The sequence below is a fragment of the Vigna angularis genome, chromosome 1, assembly GCF_016808095.1.
Source record: "Vigna angularis cultivar LongXiaoDou No.4 chromosome 1, ASM1680809v1, whole genome shotgun sequence".
NCBI lineage: Eukaryota > Viridiplantae > Streptophyta > Magnoliopsida > Fabales > Fabaceae > Vigna > Vigna angularis.
The window spans coordinates 27,230,111-27,256,167 of NC_068970.1; the positions used below are offsets into that span (position 1 = coordinate 27,230,111).

The 26,057-nt window shown below is 32.5% G+C and overlaps 1 protein-coding gene across 3 annotated transcripts in view; it reads left to right on the plus strand.

Annotated features, from left to right (window-relative positions):
* The first annotated feature begins 15,175 nt into the window (after nt 1-15,175).
* Nucleotides 15,176-26,057, plus strand: part of LOC108342797 (beta-galactosidase 9) — a 28,770-nt gene continuing 17,888 nt past the window's right edge. Inside the window, exons 1-10 of one of the 3 annotated variants that reach the window (XM_052873425.1) lie at nt 15,176-15,560; nt 16,035-16,130; nt 16,263-16,375; nt 17,428-17,494; nt 17,911-18,003; nt 18,926-19,069; nt 19,259-19,347; nt 20,228-20,333; nt 24,898-24,985; nt 25,081-25,202. In XM_052873425.1, coding sequence (XP_052729385.1) covers nt 15,312-15,560; nt 16,035-16,130; nt 16,263-16,375; nt 17,428-17,494; nt 17,911-18,003; nt 18,926-19,069; nt 19,259-19,347; nt 20,228-20,333; nt 24,898-24,985; nt 25,081-25,202 — 1,167 coding nt within the window. In that variant the 5' untranslated portion in view covers nt 15,176-15,311. Of the gene's footprint in view, nt 15,617-16,034; nt 16,131-16,262; nt 16,376-17,427; nt 17,495-17,910; nt 18,004-18,925; nt 19,070-19,258; nt 19,348-20,227; nt 20,334-24,897; nt 24,986-25,080; nt 25,203-26,057 lie in introns of all 3 variants that reach the window. The other 2 variants (XM_052873428.1, XM_052873430.1) reach the window with 2 other exon arrangements.

Sequence of the window (26,057 nt, forward strand, 5' to 3'; positions counted from 1 at the left end):
TAACATTCCCACACACGAGTAGTATTTTGACCCCAAGTCCAGGCTCTACTTAGCCATATCGAAAATCACTGTGTATGTTCGACTAACTTAGACCACTTCTCGGATCCTCCCTTGAGTCTCTACTCAAGCTCAATAGTTTCAACCCCAACTCTAGCACCACTCAACCTTCTTGAGCTTCTTGCTCATCACCTCAGTGGTTTTGGCCCCAACCCACACATACACCAATAACTCTAATTCTCCATGGTATGAGTTCAGAACTATCTACCCCATTACTCGTTTAATGGTACCTTGTCTAGTGATCCACTAGATCACCACGTGTCAAATCGCTCTGGTTGTCTAATACACAAGGTCGTCTAATAGCCAAGTTGTCTAACAGTCCAAGTCGTCTAATGAACTAGGGTCATCTAATGAGTACCAAATTTGGTTTGACCCATCAGATTAACTCTTGTTCATTAGATACACTTTCACTCATGGTGTCTTGTTTAGCCTTACATTTAAAGGTGGTGCAATTACACAGATAAAAAAAAAAAATATTGCAAGATCGACAATGACATAAAAATTTGGTACTCTTGAAATGATTGAAAGTTAAGTTGAGTGGTTGAGAAACTTCCTATTAAATGTTCTATTAAGAATGAAACCAACCCTATTAGTGTCGATATATTATGATTTTTAGTCAATAATAATTGTAGCTGAAAACAAGTCTTATATCGAAAAAAAGATACACACAATTGAAACATGATTTGATAAAGTAGTTGCTAAGGAGTTAAAGAACTTTCATTGATTATATTAAGTTAAAATAAAATCTAACAAATCCTTTGATGAAACCCTTGAAGAGAAACACAAGTTTAGAAATATCAAGGGGAATGAAACTCAAGCCAACTAAAAATAAAAAAGTAATAAAAACCCTACTTTTATGATTCTAGATCCCACTAATAAGGTTCGTATAGGTAAAAATAAAGTCACTTGCTAGTTCTATTTACACTAAATTGATTTAAATCAATTTGGTGCATGCCTATAATATGTCAAAGTGTTAGATATTTCATTATTAGGATAACAAACTTTGTAGTTAAATTCCATGTCATATGAGGAATCTTAATTTTTAACAAAGTTTTTAGTGATTTTATAAATGATATATGATTTATAACATATAAGTAACAAAATAATATGTCAGTATTAAGTGAGACCGCTTGTATGAGATTTCTTTACAATATTTGTAGAACACTTGTAAGTAATAGACACATGACCTAATAAGTGTAACGCAATGATAATAACAAGAATTATGGGATATACTTTAATTAATTAACTCCTAATTTTTATTCATATAATTTATTACATAAACTACATCATGTAGGCTTGGTTTATAACTTTGTTATTTTTTGTTCTTTTGTAATATATGGATGATTGTTACAATTTGAGAATTCAAAAAAGGCACCGAATATTTCCTAGTTTATTTTCTTTCGAGGAGTTTGCATACCAAGACACTTTATATAGCTTGTAAGTGTATAAAAGTGATAGTGAATGTCACAAGTATGATGCTACGAGTCTCATTTAAACTTTTTGTGCATGTTTCAATTCAAACTCTTGCCAATTTCCCCTTGCGTGTGCGATGAAGAGGTCTAAGCCATTTGCTTTATTTATTTTTATCTTTTATTAATAATATAAATCCTTATCTTTTATTAATATGAATCTTTATCTGTTTTTCTATGAGCTATCTTGGTTCCATGTTTGTGGGATCTTGTCCTCCACATCTCACTTGTTGGACGTTGCATGTAGAGGTGTCATTTGAGCCCCTGGCCCATGGGTTGACCCTAACCCCTTCTAAAATCAAGCCCCAATTTTCTAGCCCCCTTAATAGGGGGCTTTTTAAAAGCCCCAACCCATAAAGCCCCACATAAAGTGGGTTGGGGTAGGGTTAGGATGGGGCTAGCCCCCAAACTAAATTAATTCACTTTTAATGTTTTTTTAGTTATTTCTTTTATTTACTTTACAAGTTCAATAATTTTCAAAATTTACATGATATTTAATATCTTTTTAATTAAATATAAATGTATAAATATTGATTTTATAAAAACTTATTTAAAATAATTTTTTAATTATAAGTATATTTTAAATATATAATTTTATTATTTTGGAAAGTTAAAAAAGAAAATTTTTATTATTATTTTTATTTAAAAGAAAATGAAAAAAATTTCAAAAAAGAAATTATAAAAGTAACACAGTTGAAAATTTGATTTTTCAATAATCGAATTCTGATATCTATATAAATATTTGAAATATTAATTATGGATAGATTTTAAATTCAAATCTACTGATTGGATGAATTTTTAATATATGTGTAAAATTTTTATTTTTTATAGTTTGTCATATAAAATTCTTTTGTTGAATGTTTTGTATAGATATATATACATTAAAAAATTAAACCACAAACTTTGTAAAGTTTAAAATTAATTTCACGTAATAAAATAACTAACTTTTTAGTGAAAATCCTTATTAGGCAAAATTCTTATGAATATCATATATGTTAGTATACAAGATCTAGATGTAATCCCAGTGGTTATAAAATCATATTTTTTTTCTAACCTTTTAAATTAAATTAATATTTTAAAATCATACTTATCTTTATCCAACAAAGATCATTTTTATTGAATTATTTATCATAATTGAGCCGATTGTAATAAAAAATAATTAAATAATAGATACAATATTTTTAAATAAATATAATATTATAATTTATAATACTAAAATTAAAATTATTATTGTATTTAATTATTAACATATAAAATAAATAAAAATTATAATAATTATAATAATAAATAAATTACATCAATGTCTCTTAATAAGAAACTAATAAAAAAGACAAATGAATATAATATAAAATATATGAAAAAGACATAAAAATATATAAATTGATGTAAATGACTAAATTATACGTTTCATAAATTTTTTTTAAAAGAATTATATAACTTTGTAAATAATAAATATTAATTTTATTAAATTTGGAAAATTAAAAAAGTTAAAAAGTTATTAAGTCAAAATTTTAACATGTTCACACCAATTAAAAATAATGTAATTTTGATCACAAATCTTAATCGAATGATATTGATTTAACCTAGTGACAAAATAGATTATCATCTATAAATAAATTCGTTAGTCTATCAAAATTTTACAAATTAAATCAAATTTTTTAACTTTTAAACCTATTTTATGTGGATATCTCTAAACCGTCAAATTTACAAACCAAAATTAAGAAACCAAAATTAAGATGAAAAAATTATCAAAACAAAATTTGAAAATTAAGGAATAATTGTATAAAAGCATTATTATTAAACTAATTAATATAGAAACAGTTATGAAGTAGAAAATTAATTTTATTGGTAAAAAAATATAATTATACATGAATCAATTATGGTTATAAGTTATTACTAACAAAGACAAAATGAAAGCTGGATAAAAAATACACATGATTTGTGATTACTTGTATGATGATATTGTTTCTGGACTTAAATTTTGGAAAAAGGAAAGCCCATGGGCTGGCCCTGGCCTATAGGGCTTTAGGGGTTTTTAGCCCTGTGGGCTTTTTTAATAAAGAGTTATTTTGGCCTTGTGGACTTTTTTGGCCCCAACCCACATGGGCTAGGGCCAAATCTTATTAAAGGGGCTCATTTGACAGCTCTAGTTGCATGGTAATGTTAGGGCGTTGGACGTTCTATGTTATCTTTGCACACATTACTTCATTCTCTTATGTAACGTTCACCCTTAGTTGGTGCAAGATACATGTCGGTAGTAGGAATGTGTAACTGTGTAGATCATGTTTGTTTTCTCAAGTAGTTTGAAGTAATGTGATTATTGAAATACCATCCATGAAGTTTCTTCTTGTACCAGAAAGACTTACATAACATTGCAGACAAGTCTCATCAATGCCCAAGAAAATAATTGTTTTCACTACAAAATCTTTTAAATTAACCAACAAAATAGTAAAAGGAATATATTTCAAATTGTGCATAATTTGTATTTATACTTATTATTTTGAATTATAAATTGGAACATAGTTAGAAATATAAATTGTTTCGTTGAAAAAGACAATTCCAAATTACATAAGAAAACGTGTTGGGAACTTGCTACTCGACCTAAAAAAAATTCATTCATTATTTGAACGGATGCTCGTTTAAAAAATATCTGTGGATATTTTACAACTTGCGGATGTCAGAGCGGCTGCAGCGGAATAGTTAGCGTGGAAACAAACCAAGAGGGGGGGTGAATTGGTTATATTCAAATATTATCCCTTTTTAATATTTTTCTCTTAATTTCTTACTAAGCAGATAATTAAAGTTAAATAACAGAGTAAGGGAAAGAGAAAAATTACACAGGTATTTTATCCTGGTTCAGATCACTAGGATCCTACGTCCAGTCGCTTATCTCAAACAAGATAAACCTTTTTCACTATCACAAAACTATTACAAATATTAGTCACACAGAAAAACAATTTGTAACAGTTTAGAAATTACCACCTCTCTTGAAACCACAAGAGATGAACTTACACCTCCTTTGAATCTTCACAAAGGATGATCACCTCCTTCGAATGCTTCACGAAGGATGATTCTCTTCCAGACACTTCCTCAGACACACCAAGGATGATCAAGCTATTCCTCTGTCACCGCAGTACCACTTCAGGACTTTGCAGACAAGAGTTTCCTTAGCTTCAGCAATTTCACAGAGTTCTCAAAAGAGTTCAGAGTACTTGAGCACAAGGGAAGAGTTGTTGTTGAGAGAAAATGAGAGTCTATTTATAGACTCATCAAAAGACTCTTCCATTTTTCGTTTTCAGCCTTTCTGACAGTGTTAATCGATTAGCTACAGTGGTTAATCGATTAACATCCCAACGGATACTTCAACGGCTCTTAAAAAACGGCTAGTTTTTCAAACGTTCACCTTGTTAATCGATTAACAGCCCTTGTTAATCGATTAACGCTAATCGATTAACATCCTCTGTTAATCGATTAGCACTGCACTGCTGGGCTTCTTCATGGCGCACTGGAACAATCGATTAACACCCTCTGTTAATCGATTAACGTTAATCGATTAACACCCTCTGTTAATCGATTAACACTGCACATAATTTTGCTTATGATTTATTTTTACATCACTTTTGAATACATACATGAAACTACTAATTTTCCTATGTTCATACAATTATTACAAAATATTTCAAGTCTACAAAGATCATTCTTCATGAGTCTTGATTGTTCTTGACTTGATTTGGACATCATCAAAACTTCATCTTCATCATTTTGCTAATAATCTCCCCCTTTTTGATGATGATCAAAACCTTCTTGTTTTAAAGCTTTTGGTAATAATCTGTATTTGAAATACAACTTAAGGAAGAAATAATTTGTTAGTGAACATAGAGATAATTTGAAGACTTTAAATATTTCTCCCCCTTTTTGATCATTATTAAAAAGTGATGTAGAAGTGCTCCCCCTAATTTGATTAGAAATTATACTCCCCCTTAATAAAAGCAAGTATGCATAGAAAGAATAAGAAAAGACCACATACATTTTATTGAATATTAAGATGCAAGCATACAAGGAAATATAAAGGGCACACACTAATAAAAGCATAGAAACATAAATTTCCTAGGGCTCATCATCGCTATCGGGTACATAGAGTTTTGCCAGTTTGTCATCAATCTCCTTAAGATGATTATCAATTGCATCATATCTAAGAGCATGATAAGCCATCATATCATCCATCCGTGATTGCTGCATAGAAGCCATATCTGCAATTTGTCTAGATATACTCTCTAGACTATATTCTTGGGGAGGATGGGATGGTCCAGCAACATTGGTTGGATGAGGCATAGGTATATCTTCATCTTCTTCAGCTGATGCATCATCTTCTGGTGCAATATCATCTGCAGCACGAACAAACAAATTTCCTTGTCGTATAAAGCCCATTTGATGCAAAGCTGATTCCTCAATTTCATGACTTCTTAAGACGGAGAGATGTTTCTCTCCCGTAACATCAACTCCTTTATACACACATATTAAGGAAATAAGGAGTGGATATGGAAGATGACCTCTATCATACCTCTTTGCCCGGACCATAGTGTCGGAGATGAGATCTGCCCAATTGATTTTGATATTTTGAGTAATGGCAGACATGAGCATGAGATCAATTTCAAAGCATTGGGCTAGGTTTGAGCCTCTTGGACACAACAACCATACAATAAGATAATGAAGAACCCTTTCCTCCATTCTAAGATTTCCTACAAGAAGATATCGCCTATTTGGTAGAGGTTGTTGAGGGTTGCGCATGAAAGAACGATATGCCAAAATTTTGTTAAAATCACCAAAGTCATTTGGCACATGCATGGTATTTTCTAAAATGGGAAGATGAGCAACATTTGTCCAAATGTCATTATCCAGAATGATATCTATCCCTTTTACACGAGTGTAAACAATACCATTTTGGGATTTTAGATTGTAGTAGAATACTCTTACCAAATCTGGATAATAATGCCCTTGAAGTTGCATTAGATGCTGGACGCCTTGCTCAATCAATTGCTGAGAAAATTGAAATTGATGTGTGGTGAACCAATTGAGATTTACAAATTTTTGACGAAGAATCTTGCGTTCTTTCCACATTTGTAGATATTCGTCATGCTTTCCATCATCGGAAATCCACCCATGAATGTTTGGACCACGTGCAAGAGGTGTGCTTTCCGATCCATAGCTTCTTCTTCTTCTTCTTCTTGATGGTTCAGCCATGAGAGTGTGAAAGAAGGTTTGGACAGCAAAAGAATGGAATTTGAGTGAAGAAAAGAAGTGAAATTGAGTTGGAGAAGGATGGGTAAAGTGAGTGGGTAAAAATGATGGATAGAATGGGTTTAAATAGGCCTACAAAGGACCCCCCAACGTTCAAAATTAAAAAATGACCGTTTATAGCCGTTTATAACGGCTAGATTCTGCAGAATTTACTGCAGGTTACCGTTGTTAATCGATTAACAGGGTGTGTTAATCGATTAACGTTAATCGATTAACAGGACATGTTAATCGATTAACAGACGCTGATTTCCGAAAATCAGCAAATTTGTCCCTTTGTCCAATTTTAAGATATTTTTAATATTCCTAAGTCTCTTCTAAGCTCATAGAATCTATCTTTAGGCAATGCTTTGGTGAAAATATCAGCTAATTGATGTTGGGTATCAATATATTCTATTTCACAATCTCCTTTTTGCACATGATCTCTAAGAAAGTGATGCCTAATCTCAATGTGCTTGGTTCTAGAGTGCATTATGGGATTCTTTGTAAGATTTATTACACTTGTATTATCACACTTAAGTGGAATATGATCTAAGTGAATGTCATAATCCTCTAATTGCTGTTTCATCCATAAAATTTGTGCACAACAATTTCCAGCAGCAATATATTCAGCCTCAGTTGTTGATAAGGCTACACAGGCTTGTTTCTTAGAATGCCAAGAAACTAAGGAACTACCTAGAAGATGACATGTTCCACTAGTGCTTTTTCTATCTATCTTACAACCTCCATAATCAGCATCTGAAAATCCTACAAGACTAGGTTCCGTTCCAGATGGATACCATAAACCAAATGATGCAGTTCCCTTAAGATATTTCAATATTCTTTTAACTGCAGTAAGGTGAGATTCTCTAGGACTAGATTGATACCTAGCACACACACAAACACTTTGCATAATATCTGGTCTACTAGCAGTGAGATATAGCAAAGAACCTATCATACATCTATATTTAGTTTGATTTACCTCTTTACCTGACTCATCTTTGTCAAGATAGCAAGAGGTTCCCATAGGAGTAGATGCTTCCTTTGCTTTGTCCATTTCAAACTTCTTAAGAATTTCTCTACAATACTTAGTTTGAGAAATGAACGTACCTTCTTTCATTTGCTTAATTTGAAGACCAAGGAAGAATGTTAATTCTCCCATCATAGACATTTCAAATTCACCCTGCATAGTCTTAGCAAATTCTTCACAAAGAGATTTATTAGTTGATCCAAAAATAATATCATCAACATATACTTGAATAATCAAAATATGTTTTCCGACTCTTTTAATAAACAAAGTGGAATCAACTTTTCCTCTATTAAAATCATTTTCTAAAAGAAAATTGCTAAGTCTTTCATACCAAGATCTAGGTGCTTGTTTTAAACCATAAAGTGCTTTCTTTAATTTATAGATGTGATTTGGAAATTTAGAATCTTCAAAACCGGGTGGTTGTTCAACATACACATCTTCTTTTATAAAACCATTTAGAAATGCACTTTTAACATCCATTTGAAATAATTTAAATTTCATTATAGATGCATAAGCAAGAAGTAGGCGTATTGCCTCTAACCTGGCAACTGGAGCATATGTCTCATCATAATCTATACCTTCTTCTTGACTATATCCTTGAGCCACAAGCCTAGCTTTATTCTTGGTGATGTTTCCATCTTCATCCAGTTTGTTTCTGAATACCCATTTTGTTCCAATTACTTGATGAGTATCTTCTCTAGGAATCAATTCCCAAACTTGATTTCTTTCAAACTGGTTGAGTTCTTCTTGCATTGCAATACACCATTGTTCATCTTGAAGAGCTTCCTTAATATTCTTAGGTTCTATCTGCGACATGAAAGCTACATTCATACAAAAATTAACTAAATTTCTTCTAGTGTTTACCCCTTTTGATATGTCGCCAATGATGTTGTCCAATGATAATCCTCTAGGTTGTTGCCATATTTTGTTTAGATCTTCATCATCTTGAGGATTATTCATTTTCTCTTCATTGGTTGTCTTTTGCAAGTCTTCATTTTCACCTGCATCTGATTCATCTGACTCAAGAGGTTTTACCTCAAGGTCCACAATTTCATCAAAGACAACATGCACAGATTCTTCTATGTCAAGTGTTTTCCGATTAAAAACTCTATAAGCTTTGCTAGTTAGAGAATATCCTAGAAAAATAGCTTCATCGGATTTGGAATCAAATTTTCCTAAATTTTGTTTTCCATTATTTAAGACAAAACATTTGCATCCAAAAATTCTTAAATGTGAAACATTTGGTTTTCTACCTTTAAAAAGTTCATAAGGAGTACATTTCAAAATAGGCCTAATAAGCATTCTATTCAATACATAACATGCAGTACTCACAGCATCAGCCCAAAATTGTTTAGGAACACTATATTCATTTAACATAGTTCTAGCAAGTTCCTCTAAGGATCTATTCTTTCTTTCTACAACTCCATTTTGTTGAGGAGTTCTAGGTGCAGAAAAATTATGAGAAATGCCATATTCTTCACAAAAAGTTTCAAAATATTCATTTTGAAATTCACCTCCATGGTCACTTCTAATAGCCTTTATTTTCAAATCCTTTTCATTTTGAACTAAATTTGCAAACTTTTTAAATTCTTTGAAAGCTTCACTTTTAAGAGTAAGAAAGAAAGTCCAAGTATATCTTGAATAATCATCCACAATAACTAAAGCATAATAATTTCCTCCAAAACTTTTTATCCTAGAGGGACCAAATAAATCCATGTGCAAAAGTTCTAAGGGTTTTTAACTAGAAACAACATTTTTCGAATGGAAAGATGATTTCACTTGTTTTCCCTTTTGACATGCATCACACAATTTATTTTTCACATATTTTAGTTTTGGTAAACCAATTACTAAGTCTTTAGAAATGAGTTTATTCAATTGTTGCATATGAATATGTGCAGCTCTTTTATGCCATAACCATGGATTTTCTTCTTTTACTACTAATCATGAAATATTCCTATTTGATGCATTTTCTAAATCAATCAAATAAATATTGTTATGCCTAATTCCTTTCAAAGCAATTTCAGAAGAATCATTTTTATAAATAGTGCAAGAATTTTGTTCGAAGGTTACCTTGAATCCTTTATCGCATAATTGACTAATGCTAATTAAGTTATGCTTTAATCCTTCCACATATAGCACGTCTTTGATCATCAAGGTATCTTCACTTCCAATATCTCCAATTCCAAGGATTTTTCCTTTGTTGTTATCACCATAGGTGACAAAGCCTCGTTCCTTTTTCCGGAAGCTTGTAAATTTCTTTTTATCTCCGGTCATGTGTTTTGAACATCCACTGTCAAGACACCACATATACTTCCTTGGTTTTGATAATTCCTACAACATAAAAAGAACAAGCTATTTAGGTACCCAACTACTTTGTATGGGTCCTTTGGGTTAGATTTAAGAAGATTAAAATCATTTTACAACCCAAGCATATCTACCACTTGGAACACCATAATGCTTAATTTTACATTTGTTTGATGTATGACCCTTTTTCATACAATAAAAGCATGATGCAACATTTGTGTTCCTATAAGTTGTTCCTTTTTGTACCCAAGTTCTACGGGTTCTATGATTATGTTTAATTTTAGGAACATACTTATTTTTAACATCCTTATTTTCATTAGTTTTACTACATTCTCCAGTGGTTGTATTTTCAGAAAAATATTTGAATTTTATGCAAGATTCACATTCATTATTAGCAACATATTTTTCTTTTTCATAATATAAAACTTTACTTTTTAAATTTCTAATTTCTTCCGCTTGATATAAAAATTTATTTTTCAAACTTCTGTTTTCTTCAGAGAAATTTGTAAATTCAGTTTTCAAATTATCATTTATTTTAGAGAAATTTTCAGAAGTAATTTTCAAATTTTTATTTTCTTCAAGAACATTTTCAAAATTTAATTTTATCTCTTTGAAATCCTTTTTCAATTTCTTATGAGCTATATCTAATTTTTCGGATTCTACTAATAAAGCAGCATAAGTATCATGCAATTCAGTTTCACTATCATATTGACTAGAATTATCTGAATCGTTAGATGTACTTACTTGGCTTCCAGAGTCATCGTCATCCGCCATTAGACATATGTTTGCTTCTTCATCAGAACTGCTCGAGTCAGAAATTGATTCGTTGTCATCGTCCCATGCGATGTATGCTTTCTTTTTCTTGAAGAACTTCTTTTCTTTCTTTTCTTCACCCTTCTTTTGATTTGGGCAGTCTGCTTTTAAGTGTCCTTTTTCTCCGCAACCATAGCATCTATAGTTTGAGGAAGATCCTTGATTTTCTCTCTTTTCATTTCTGAATCTTCCTTTACCTTTTGATTTCATGAACCTATTGAACCTCTTGATGAGTAAACTCAAATTTTCATCTTCTTCTGAGTCTTCATCTTCCATTTTGCTTTTGTTCTTTTCTACCTCAAATTTGAAGGCTAGAGTCTTTTTCTTAGTTTTTGCTTCTTCTTCATCTAGTCTTCCGAGGTCAAGTTCATGCTCTCTCAACTTTCCAAATAATGCAGCCATTGTCATTGTGTTGAGATTTTGTGACTCAGAAATTGCAGTCACTTTTGGTTGCCAAGACCTGTCTAAAGATTTCAAAATTTTAATATTAAGCTCATCAGTATCGAAAGACTTACCTAATCCAATAAGATGATTTACGATGTTGGTGAAGCGTTTCTGAACATCTACTATTGTTTCCCCTTGCTTCATCCTGAACATTTCGTATTCCTGGATTAATGTATTCTTTCTTGCTCTCTTAACATCATCTGTACCTTCATGGGTTACTCTAAGTACTTCCCACATTTCTTGTGCAGTTTTACAAATAGAAATCCTGTAAAACTCGTCAACAGTTAAAGCAGATGAAATAATATTACGAGCTTTTACATCATTACCAAATTTTCTCTTTTCTTCAGTAGTCCATTGGTCACGGGGCTTTGGTTCCTGCATATTGTTAGTTGGAACAAAAGGACCAGATGCAACAGCATCCCAAATATCTATATCAATAGATTCCATAAAAATTTGCATTCTTACCTTCCAGAATGCGTAATTTTCACCTGTGAATAGTGGTGGTCTATTGATAGAAGTACCCTCTGCAAAGGTTTGATGTGATCCCGCCATTTGAATGACTATCAAAGCAAGTTCTGATACCAATTGTCAGAGCGGCTGCAGCGGAATGGTTAGCGTGGAATAAACCAAGAGGGGGGGTGAATTGGTTATATTCAAATATTATCCCTTTTTAATATTTTTCTCTTAATTTCTTACTAAGCAGATAATTAAACTTAAATAACAGAGTAAGGGAAAGAGAAAAATTACACAGGTATTTTATCCTGGTTCAGATCACTAGGATCCTACGTCCAGTCGCTTATCTCAAACAAGATAAACCTTTTTCACTATCACAAAACTATTACAAATATTAGTCACACAGAAAAACAATTTGTAACAGTTTAGAAATTACCACCTCTCTTGAAACCACAAGAGATGAACTTACACCTCCTTTGAATCTTCACAAAGGATGATCACCTCCTTCGAATGCTTCACGAAGGATGATTCTCTTCCAGACACTTCCTCAGACACACCAAGGATGATCAAGCTATTCCTCTGTCACCGCAGTACCACTTCAGGACTTTGCAGACAAGAGTTTCCTTAGCTTCAGCAATTTCACAGAGTTCTCAAAAGAGTTCAGAGTACTTGAGCACAAGGGAAGAGTTGTTGTTGAGAGAAAATGAGAGTCTATTTATAGACTCATCAAAAGACTCTTCCATTTTTCGTTTTCAGCCTTTCTGACAGTGTTAATCGATTAGCTACAGTGGTTAATCGATTAACATCCCAACGGATACTTCAACGGCTCTTAAAAAACGGCTAGTTTTTCAAACGTTCACCTTGTTAATCGATTAACAGCCCTTGTTAATCGATTAACGCTAATCGATTAACATCCTCTGTTAATCGATTAGCACTGCACTGCTGGGCTTCTTCATGGCGCACTGGAACAATCGATTAACACCCTCTGTTAATCGATTAACGTTAATCGATTAACACCCTCTGTTAATCGATTAACACTGCACATAATTTTGCTTATGATTTATTTTTACATCACTTTTGAATACATACATGAAACTACTAATTTTCCTATGTTCATACAATTATTACAAAATATTTCAAGTCTACAAAGATCATTCTTCATGAGTCTTGATTGTTCTTGACTTGATTTGGACATCATCAAAACTTCATCTTCATCATTTTGCTAACAGCGGATACTTACGGGTACCCGCAAATATTTAAAAACAATATATTTTAATAAATTATTAAAATAAAATTATAAAAAAATATATAAAATATAATATAAATTTAATTTTAATTTTAATTAAATTTAACCTCATAAATATAAATTATTTTAAATTTAATTAAATTTAACTTAATAAAATATAACTTAAATTTTTATTTTTATTTTTTGTGAGTAACAGATACTCGTGGATACGAATAGGATAATACCCGTACCTCTGTTTATAAGCGGATATCAAAATACCCGCTACCCGCGGGTAACAAATGTTTTTCGTGGATTTTATCTACGGGTACCACGAGTGTGAATGTTTTTGCCATCCCTAGATGTCATAAACATTTTCTTTTACTTCTAAACTGATTTATCTATACATATTTACAAATTATATAATCCAAAAACCTTTCCAACTAATTAATCATGCTTTTTGACATTTTCCATAGCGTAGGAAGAAGGGGCGAGAAAGCAAAAATTATAATTTTAGAATTTGTTCCTAAAGAGAACTATGTTCTAAAGAGTGAAACACAGGAAAAACTATAAAACACTATAAAGGGAATTTGAATAATGTCTTAAAATTTTTTCATAATATAAAGTTTAATAACTTTTGTAGGGGTTAGATGCTTTGCAATAGTTGTTAGACGCTTCTGTGTTTAACAAAACGTTTAGGAAAACATTTATAAAGCAAAATAATAACATACTTATTTTTATAGTGGTTCGCTCCAACTTAAGTTACTTTTCAGTTCTCCCTTAAAACCTCTTAAGGGATTCTATTAATCTTTAACAAAGATTACACGAGTTTTACCACTTTTGGTTTATAATGAGTATTAAACACTCTTGGTGTCAACAGTAGTCAACTGACCATCGTTTAACTCAACTGAGCTAAACATCAAATGTTTTAATTCAATTCTGAATTTACAAGATAACCAAAAAGGTTTTTCAAACAAGATACATATTTGATAACTTTTAAAAAGAGAATAAGTTTTCAATACAAAGCAAAATTTGAAACACTTGTAAAGATTTTCTCTTTAAACGAAAGTATTAGACGATGTAGAGAAAGAGAGATAGTGTAACAACAAGCTTGTTAATATGCACATATTCTTCTTTTTTTCTCTTCATGAAATCATCTATATATAGTCTTTTTCGAGAAAAATATGATAGTTTGAGAGTTGACTTCTATGTAGACTTTGTAGCCTTTTTAGGTAGATAGTCAGATTTAGGTCTACATTGCAGAGCTACTGTGCTTTATTATAACTTTGACAAAAATAGATTTGTACAATTCTATAGAGCTTGAAGCTTTAAGGAAAATTCCCAAATTGTTTTTCTATCTCTTAATGTTTTTATGGATCTTATATATGAATTTGAGTAAATTCTTATACTTTCATGATCTACACACATAAAAGGAACAAAACATATAATAAAAATAATGTAATTTTCGTACATGCAATAAATGTTTTAAAACATTTTCACACATGTCAATTCGTTGATAGAAACATAGTTTAAATTTAATACATAATCTTTAAAATGTTAAAAGTTTATATTATAAAAGTGTTTGTAAGTTATATTGGTCAGGGAACTTTTCTAAACGATTCTTTTCTTTTAAATGATTAGTTTCAACCTATAAAATTTTAAACTTCATTATTTATTTGAGCGTACACTTATACATTTTTTTTTAAAAGCTGTTTGTTTAAAATTTTCTTTTAATCGATATATGTTGAAAACGCTATTTGTATAAAATGTTATTTAAAAGATAATTTATTTATAAATGTTTATTTAATTTATTTATTAAACTTTAAAATATAAAGATCTCTGTACGTTCTTGTTTTAACAAATGTGTTAACAAATTGATATGAAAAAAAGTGGTTGGTTTTTAATAAATAATTATGAATATGATGTTTTTTAACCTCTTTGGGGTTTATTATTGAAAAATAAATAAATTCATGTGATAGTTTTACAATTAAAAAGGTGAAAATAGAAATAAAATTTCAAGCAAACTCCTCTATATTTTTTTTCTCTCATGTTTATATATATATAGTAATAGTTGTTGAAAAAATAAATAGCAAGACGAAAACAATGGATAAGTGCAAGGCAAATTTCATTGTCATCTTGAATAGATTCTACTAGAAGAAAGAATCAATCGTTTATTCCAAATTTTATATAGTTTTCAACGGTGGTTGCTATTGCGAACACACTAAAAGTCTCTTGGAGAAGAGCAATGTTGAAGAAGATATTGCGGAGTTCCAGTTGCAGAGGAGGATTAGGAAAGAATAGGAAGGAGATGATAGTGGCAGTGATATTTTTTTGCGTTTGCTTAGTAACAATCGAGTGTGGAGTAAGAGTGACGGAGGCAGAAGAGTATTTCAAACCGTTCAATGTCACCTACGACCACCGCGCTCTCATCCTCGACGGCAAACGCCGCATCCTCATTTCCGCCGGAATCCACTATCCTCGCGCCACTCCCGAGGTCTTAATTCCTCATCTTAATTTAACTCTTCGCCGTGGATGAACTGTAATATAACAGTAAGATGAAACCGCAACTTAACTGAATCATTGAAGTTTTCTCTCTCTGTTTAATTGAGTTCTGTTAGAGCTTGTTTGCTCTGTTTGATTTTTTGCTATTGTTTCATTGCCTCCACCAACCTAGATCGTTCTCAAAAGTCAATTTAGAAACTAATGCTGTTTTTTTCTCAGCATCGTGAATGAGCTTTTGAAAAAAAAAAAAAAAAACAAGAATTCGATCATCGTGAACATCCGAGATTTTGCATTTCGGCATTTTCAGCACAAGTGAGCTTGTGTTTTGAATTTCATATTTGTCTGCATAGAAAATTGAAAATTCTTCTGAAACTAAATCGACAAATTAATCACAATTCTTTTATCAGTCTCATTTAACCATAATAGGATATGGAGGTGTCTTATTGTGCATTTGGTATGATGTTAGATGTGGCCTGACTTGATTGCAAAGAGCAAGGAAGGTGGAGCGGATGTGATTGAAACTTATGTTTTCTGGAATGGGCATGAGCCAGTGAGAGGACAGGTGGAAAATTATATTTCTCCCCGCTTTCCGGGCAGTGACCTTGTCTTGTATCTTCAACTATGTATTTGATATTTTTTTATTAATACTAAAATATCAATTCCCTTTTCATTTAATGTGCTTGCACATATGCAGTATAATTTTGAAGGGAGATATGATCTTGTGAAGTTTGTGAAGTTAGCAGCAGCTCATGGACTCTATTTCTTTCTCCGTATAGGCCCTTATGCGTGCGCCGAGTGGAACTTTGGGTCTCAGCCTTTTTCAAATATTATCGTTTAGCATTTCTTTTTGTTTCTTAAGTTTGATGTTTCCATATAGAAAAACAAGAGATTGCATGATGATAGTTAATTAATTACACTTCTAAACAGGAAAAATCCTCAATTAACTTTTATGCCATGCTTTACAATTTTTTCATCTTTTCTTGTTGAAAGTCCTTGTAGTAATGGTTTGGAGTGAGAAACAGTTTTCATTTAATCATTTACGTTTTATGCGAGGCAAAACACTAAAATGGTGCAGTTTTATTTGGAAATTACTGATCTGGTTACCTTTTGTAAAAAAATAGGTAAATTGGTAAGTTGTGCTTTTAAGTAGAACTTTGATCCTTTTGTTTTTGTTTATTTATTTTAATACTAAAGTTGTGCTTTGAAACAAGATTTTAGTATTTTTTTAATATAGAAATTGTGCTTTGAAACTTAATTTTAATATTTTTTTAATGTAGAAGTTGTGCTTTAAATTATGATTTTAGGTCTTTTTAAGGTGAAGTTATGTTTACAAGCATGATTTTTAGTGCAAATTAAATTACTCAAAAAAGAAAATCCAGAGTGAGGTTAATTTCTGCTTCACACAAAGGAAATAAACACAAACTTGTACAATGCTGGTATTATAATTGGTACTTGATGGGAACATAAGTTAAGTTTTGTTTGTGATCAATACATGCTGATCTTGCCTGTTTCTCTATTTGGATATTGCCTGTTTTATATCACCACTGTCTTGATTTTTTTTTTGATCATCATCATCACTGTCTTGATGCTACCCATCTGTTATGTATTGAAACCTGTGTGTAGTTGGAAAAATATGCATAGGGATTTCAGATTTTACGTCCCTGCTACACTCATAGATTCACCTGCTTCTTTTGATTTTGCTTGTGTTTTAGTTGTTTTCCTTTTGGTTTTTTTGCTCTTTTGGGTATATTACACTCACCTCTTGTTTGCTTATTTCTCTTCAGCAAAGCTTATTTCTCTCTTTAAAAGTAGACAAGTATTTGACAGCTTGTTGGTTGATTCATGAGCTGTCTTTGCAGGGGTTTCCCAGTGTGGTTGCGTGATATCCCTGGTATTGAATTTCGAACAAACAATGAACCTTTCAAGGTGGACTGCTTTGTTGGTTGACATTAGTCTCTTTTTTTGTTTGTTTGTAAACAGACTTTTGTCATTTGTTTCTTGTTCTCCTTTTTTCATATGTGATTTTTATTCGGTTTTTTCAGCATTCTCAGATGTGAACTGTGATTGACTTAACAACCATCTGTTCTTTATTGGGAAAAACTTAAATCTCACATGGGCTAGAATATTTAAGTAGGGTTTAGCACTAAACCCATATTCCACGATTCTGGAGTTAGCCCAAACTCCTCTTAGTGTGTGCACACGTTTTTATATCCTGTAATGCACCTCAATGTTTGAATCTAGGGGTGGGATTTTTGTGAACTCCTAAAATCATGGAATAAATGTCAATGTAATTGGAAAGGATTGTGTAACATGATTTTGATAGACTTTTTTTCGAAACCTAGGAGGAGATGAAGCGCTTTGTCTCCAAGATGGTGAATATGATGAGAGAGGAAATGCTGTTTTCTTGGCAAGGTGGTCCTATAATTTTGTTGCAGGTGGGAAAAATGTAGATTTTGGTCATTATATACATCACTTGATTTTATTTTTCATAGTCCTGCTAATGAAAAAATTGGCGATGAAATTACAACTGTCTCTATATTATTGTTTTAACTCATTGCATTTGTGTTTCTGTTGGATCCCAGATACTTGATAAACCTTTGCAGGTTTATCATAGGAGAAAAAAGGCATTAAATAACTGACAAATTAGTTTTTTTATATTTGTTACTATTAGTTGAAAATCTTCTATTTTTCTGTTATAGATTATTGAGGAAATGTATTCTTTTATACAGTGCCCTGGTGAAACCAGGTAGGGGATTATAAAATTGAGTATGTGTAAAATGGAGTTTGGTGTATAAAAGGAGAGTGCTCTTTTGGGGGTAAACTCGTTTACCTTGGCATTTTGTATTGTTGGATACTTGAGAAATAGAGGTATTTCAGTGTATTTTTTCTAAGAACAGGGAGGAGCTTTTGTTTTCAAGCAATACTTTTGTAATTCAAGAAAGGAAGTCCTAACAGTTTCTCTGCTAGGTAGGTTTTATTTTTAGTAGGAGTGAACTGCTTTTAGATTATTGATGACTGAATTCAACACTTTTCCTATTTTTGTCTTCTAATTTTTTCCATGTCTATCTAGGTGATGTTATATAATACAGGTATCCAATATATAGAAATTGTATGCGATATTTTAGTTGTTGATGCTTGTTATGTGGTCCTTTTTCTGTATTGATGAATTCTGATTACCGTATCCAATTTTTAAATTACTCAGTTCTCAAACTTATGAACACACTTAAATATTTCGTGTTAGATAACTATTGATTATGTTTTATTCTGTTATCTTGGAATTAGCTCATGAAAGTATTAAATATGATGCTTCCCTTTGTAGAAGGCAATCTTTAACTAAGCATGTGACTGGAATTTCAGATTGAGAATGAATACGGGAACATTGAGAGCTCCTATGGCAAAGGAGGTAAAGAGTATGTTAAATGGGCGGCTAAGATGGCTCTAAGTCTTGGTGCTGGGGTCCCATGGGTCATGTGTAGACAACAGGATGCTCCATATGATATTGTAAATTATATACCTTTCCACAATTGAAAATAACTGTTACTGGCATTTACCTATACTTACTAAAATTAAAATGTGTGCAGGTCTCTCCTATAGATTTTGGAAAAAATAAAAGAAAGTGTAGTTAAAATATTCTATGTTTCAAAAAACTAACAATTCAAGTGGTTAATAAATCAATATTGTTGTACACAGATTGATACATGCAATGCGTACTACTGTGATGGATTTAAACCAAACTCTCATAACAAACCAACGATTTGGACAGAGAATTGGGATGGATGGTATGAACAAATACATCCTTCGAGGGACTACCTTTTAATATGAGCAATAGGGCTACTATTGTGACATAGCAAGGTGCAATAAAGGCCACCGGTAGCTGCCATAGAAGCTGCTATTCTCTTTCCTGAAACCCTATATTCAACCATATTAATTGGCTCTTTTACTGAAATGGAGTTCTATTGCCCTCAACAAGCAGTGGTCTTTGGCAGCAACTCGTGGCTCAGTTCTTACTTCTCAACATGTTAAATTGTCTACATGGTTCTCTGTCCTCTGTATGCATGCTTGTTGTATATGTCTATATCACCTATGGGGTAGGAGAGATTCTAGTTCTTTATATTATATCTCTGGTATGCTTACTCAGTTTGTCCAGTCCGATGGTTTTCTTTCAATTTTCTAAACAGAATTATCAACTCTCTTGTCTTCTTTCTTTGCTATAAGCTACTTCCCAATTTTCCACTGTAGCGTTTTAAGGAGGTGACTTCACTGGGCTACATTCGACCATTATCTCCTTTACTTTCTATATGCACTTCTTGCTTGTTCTCTAATTTTGTAAATTATGCGGTTTGGAGAAGTGTCGTAATAATAGGAAAGTATTTACTAATTGGAGTACCTGAAACAAGGACCTAAAGGGTATATGTCTGATTATACTTTTAACGACAATAAATTCAACTTTACCAATCAATACTCAACATTACATAAATTGCTTATAGACCTTTTAGGTTAGCCACTATGTTTGCATTTTGTGCTTCTGTGTGTGTACTTGCATAAACCTTTGTTGAACTTATGATTGGAAATAGAAGGTAGAAAGAAACAATATGTCGAGAGCTGATTCAGTATTTGACTGTGGCTATAAATATTTTGGTTCTCCAACTGATTTTGAAGGTATACACAGTGGGGTGAAAAATTACCTCATAGACCTGTTGAAGACCTTGCTTTTGCAGTTGCACGATTTTTCCAACGTGGCGGAAGCTTTCAAAATTATTACATGGTATACACTATTCGTTTATAGCTTCTTTGTTGTTCTAACCTGATGGTTGTCTCATGAAGGATTCTTGTCCAATGTTTGTATTTGCGGGCCTTTTATTATATTGTTGTTCTTTTGGCACATTTTGCTACATATGTTCCATGCTTCTATCTTACTTTTTCCCATTTCTTGTTAATAAATTTGCTTTATATTTTGAACATCAAATTGAAACTTTTAGGCAAGAGAATGAACTACCCAAACAACTTTAAAAGTATATGTTAGAAGACATAACAAAAGAGGAGAATATAGGTGTAGGGTAGTTACGGGGTTTTATTAACTCAAAGGTATAAATATGGTTAATAGTAAGTTATTAGGATAAAGGTATCTGATAGGTTGGGTCAAGACAGGTTTGGCATTAAGAGGAGGAATAAAAATAATAACTGAAAAATGATAGTTATAAACCTTCTGTAGATGTTTTTTCTTTTGAGAACCTCTCGAAAGTCCCTCAAGTGTGTGTTCTTCCTTTTTCTACCATATTGGCAAAAACATTGCCGTTCCTTATGAAGTTTACCAAGAAGTTGTCTTGGAGTTATCTTCATATTGATGAGGAGAAAATGTTTTTAAAATCTTTCTATTCATTTTAACATATTTTTACATTCTTATTTTAAAAAATGAAATTATTATAAAGGTGATGTTAGGAATTCAAATGAGTTTAAGTCTCACATTAAGTAGAAATGAGAAAATTGAGCATCATATAAAGAAGAAAACCCATAAACCCATTCCCAGAAGGTTATGTAGGCTTGGTTCATGTTTCATTTGTACTAAATCTCCCGGGTGAATCCCCTCTAAGACCCAACAGTGGTATCAAAGGCGATGATTCGACTTGATGGGCCAGCTTAAATGAGTCAATATGATCCTTTTTGAAAATCTCCTAATAGAGATTTAGGAAAATGTGTCCTATTTTCTTTGAATGGCGATACAAGTAAGGGTCACTAGTAAGATACTCATGGTTGTAAATGCTTTTGCTTGAGCGAGATGTACCAATGTAGAAGGGACTTAAAATTGTGGGAGAGTTTGATAGAAATCTAAGCTTGAGTCTTAGTCTCACACTGAGTAAAAATGATAAAGTTAAGCACCATAAAAGAAAGAAGACCCATTCATAAACCTATTGTCTTAAGGTTCTAGTTGCAGATGATGTCAATCCTTATGTGGATTTGACTCATGTGTTATTGGATCTCCCTTGTGAATTCCTTCTCACGATGGGTGATAATGCATTTCTTTATTTCTTTAACTAGTTCAAGTATAATTAACCCTCTATGACTTGTAAGGATTGGTAGCTTTCACATATAAAGAGGATGGAAATGACTTTTTTTTTGTAGGGAGTGACCCTTGAATGGTTAGCAAGGGAAAAGTTCTTTTAGGTGTAGTAGATCTAGCCTTAAGCTTAGGTTAACTTTCATTAGTATGGAGGGAGCAACAATTAATTATTTCTAATTCTTGCATAAAATCACATGAACCATTCTTGGGAAGACGTTTTACCAATGTTATTGAGGAGGTTTAGGGAAAGTTGTTGACATAGTTATAGAAACTAGATCAGAAACTTAGAAACAAGAAAGAAAATTGAAATAGAGAAAACTGAGAATTTCATATAGCATCTTCTCCCTCACACCGAGGCATATACTTCTCGAGCATAGAACTAAACATTAATGGGTGGTTCGACAACAGGTTGAACAATAGACCCAACAAGCAATGAATTTTGCTGGTATATGTTCTAACCCATGACTCTAATACCATATTAAGAACTAAACTTTAATCTTAACTCATACTCATAAAATCGACTTGTAAGGTGAGGTTTGCAAGTTGAAAATAGGACTGATTTTATCATTCTCAATCATGAAAATACATTCTCATATTCTCTATTTGTAATATTATAATTTTCCTAAAAAGGAAATTAGGGAAACTAGGTAAACAAAATAAAATAGAAGATCATATATCTATTTTCTCTAATTAAGAAGATTCTAAAGATATCTTCTCTAATTTCAACACTCCCCCTCAAGTTGGTAAATGAATATCAATCATTCCCAACTTACCTACAAGATCTTGAAATCTACCCTGAGGAAACCCTTTTGTAAAAATATCTGTTATTTGAAGTTCTGTAGGAACATGAGTTGTAATCACAAAGCTTCTGTCAAGATTATCTTTGATGAAATGTCTGTCAATCTCAATGTGTTTGGTTCTGTCATGCTGTACTGGATTATGGGCTATGCTCTTGGCAGACTTATTGTCACAGTGTAGTTGCACCGGGTTCTCCACTTTGACTTTAAGATCATCCAAAATGATTTTCATCCAGAGTCCTTCACACATTCCTTGAGCAAGAGCTCGAAATTCAGCTTCTGCACTAGAACGAGATACTCTATCTTGCTTTTTGCTTCTCCATGTTACCATACTATCTCCAAGAAACACACAATACCTAGAAGTCGATTTTTTTTCAGTAATAGAACCTGCATAGTCAGCATCAGTATATATTTTCATAGTCAATGTGTCTTCCCTTTTGAATAATAGCCCCTTTCTTGGACTTGACTTCAAGTATTGGAAAATTTTGTCAACTGCTTGCATGTCTTTCTCTCTTGGATCATGCATAAATTGGCTCACTACACTAACTATATAAGCAATGTCTGGTCTTGTGTGTGATAAATAAATCAATTTTCCTACCAATCTGATATTGGGCTTTCTCTACGAGCACTTTCTTCACTTCCAATTCTGTGATTTTGTTCTATAGGAACTGTTGGGTTCTACATCCCAACTTTCTTATTTCTTTGAGGAGATCAAGTACATATTTCCTTTGGGAGATGAAAATGCCGTTCTTGGAGTAGGCAACCTCTATTACAAGAAAATATTTGAGTTTTCCTAGGTCTTTCATTTCAAATTGAGCTGCCAATTTATCTTTTAATGCCAATTTTTCTATTTCATCATCTCCTACAATAATCATATCATCCACATAGACAAGCAATAGAGTGAGTTTACCTGTAGAAGAGTGCTTTATGAATAAAGTGTGATCTCCTTGGCATTGTCTGTATCCCAAGGAAACCATTGCTTTTGTAAATCTTCCAAACCATGCTCTAGGGGATTGCTTAAGCCCATACAATGCTTTCTTCAGGAGGCATACCTTGTTTCTTTCATTTTTCACTTCAAAGCCTGGGGAATCTCCATGTACACTTCCTCTTCTAGGTTTCCATGAAGAAAGGCATTCTTCACATCCAGCTGGTGTAAGTCCCATCCAAAATGAGCAGCCAAAGCAAGAATAACTCGAACTGTATTCATCTTTGCCACTGGGGCAAATGTCTCCTCATAGGCAATCCCATATGTTTGGTATATCCTTTTGCCACCAATCTAGCTTTATATCTTTCTATTGTCCCATCTACCTTATGTTTCACTGTGAATATCCATCTACACCCTCTACACCCTACTGCCTTCTTGTCTCTTGGCTTATCAACAAACTCCCAAGTTGAATTTCTTTCTAATGCATTCATCTCTTCATGCATGGCTTGATTCCAATGTTTAAGTTTCATGGCCTCCTGGATTGAGGTAGGAATTTCTCTGGCATCAATGGCAGCAATAAAACTTCTGTGCTTATAGAGAGATTGTTAGTGCAAACATACTGAGAAATAGGATATTTAGCACATGATCTTCTTTCCTTTCTCAATGCTTATCAAAGGTAGGAATTTCTTGGCTTTCTTGATGTTTTGCATACTGACTTTCACAACATCCCTACCCATATTTCCCTCTTTATTTCCTTTCATGACAAATTTCTCACTTCTTTCTGAGCCCTTTCTATGAATCTTGGATTTCTGCAGCATTTCTTTTATTTCTTAGATATTTCTTCTCCATTATGCTATCACCCTTTTCTGTTTGTTGGCTCCCCTCTCCAATGTATTGACTCTTCCTTCCATGCTTCCATCACTTCTTGATCTGGCAGGTCAGACCTATTTGATAGATTTCTTTAGTATAGAAATCAATCTCTCGGACCAATTTGATAGATTACTTTAGTATGGAAATCAATCTCTCTTACACTCAGCACACACACAGAATACTGGACAAAAAGATTGTATATAATTCTGGTAATCAAACGTCCAAAACAATCAAGGGAACACTTTCCCTCCATAGGATAACAAGGTCCTATCTGTACACAGAATTAACAAAAGGTGACCTTGACTTAAGACCTCCTTGCCTTCTTATAAAGGCCCCCCAACCAACTAACCAACTAACAACTAATTCTTAATTTATTTCCTTCTATCCTACACACATTATATCCTATCAAATGTCTTATTTGGCTCTTGCATTCTATAGGATGCCCTGTTCTTTGTTTTGTTCTTCCATTTATCTGTTTATGGTAACAACTTTTATGAAAATAACCTTAATAATCAATATGGTGATATCTTCTAATAGCTGTTTTTCTTATTATATTTCAAAATTACTTACGATGAGTATATACTGATATAAAGGGTTTATCTATATATGATGTATATTATAGTCTTCGTAGATATGAGTATCAGTAACCCACATCTTGACAAGCTATTTTATGTTACAGTATTTTGGCGGAACAAATTTTGGCCGCACTGCAGGGGGCCCCTTGCAAATTACAAGTTATGATTATGATGCCCCAATTGATGAGTATGGTATGTGGAAGAATAACAATAAGACTGTTTTAGATGGTAGCTAATGATTATATTGTGTATAGCATTAACATAGTTGATGAACCCTGTTTTTCTAGGTCTGCTGCATGAGCCAAAATGGGGTCACTTGAAAGATTTACATGCTGCATTGAAACTTTGTGAGCCTGCCCTGGTTACTGCCGATTCACCAACATATATAAAATTGGGTCCAAAGCAGGAGGTTCGAGCCTAGCATGAAATAAATAAATATTTCATAGAAGTTTCAATCATTATGATTTACTGCATTTAATATTTTATTGGTAGTAGCTACACTTAGAGACCTACCAATATTTATTAGTAGTAGACAGTGACTCACTAATAGCTTATATCTCTACAAAGTCTTTTGATGCAAGTATTTTCGGGATTTGTTAAAGATATTATTTGAAAAGATAAAACATATTCAAGATTTATTTTCACTTTGAAAAAGAGAAAGTCATTTCCAGAAGATACTTAAAAGCCTTGTCATAGTTTACCAAGTCTCTCAAGAGGTCTTGTGTTGATGATATTTGTAACAAGCTTCTCTCCTATGATACATATGCTTCAACTTTAGGAAGAGTTTTATAAATGAGTTGATTATGTTAAATATTTGATTTGATTATAATAAATATAGATATGATACGATGTGAAAGGAAAACGACTTGCTAAATGTTTCCCATTATTAGATATTGATTTTGTTTCGTATTATTATATCTCTTCTTTAATATAGATTAGAATACTTGTATATTGGGATGACAAATGAACCCATTTTTTTTTATATTGTCCGAACCTGTCCCAATTTTGATGGAGAATCCTTACATTGATTGGGCACATGTATAAGTATGCAAAATGTTTGACTTTTTAGATTGAGTATGGAATAGTGATAGGTAGCCTCAATTTCTGTTTCCTTTAGCAATGCTTCGGTGGTTACAACTTTCTTGGTTAGTGTTGGGTCACCCCTGATCATAATCTCTTCCTCCCCTGGCCAAAACTCATAGTCAAGTTTCTCCAATTGATTTTAACCTCCCTTAGTGATGCCAGCCAGGTTACCCCGATCAAT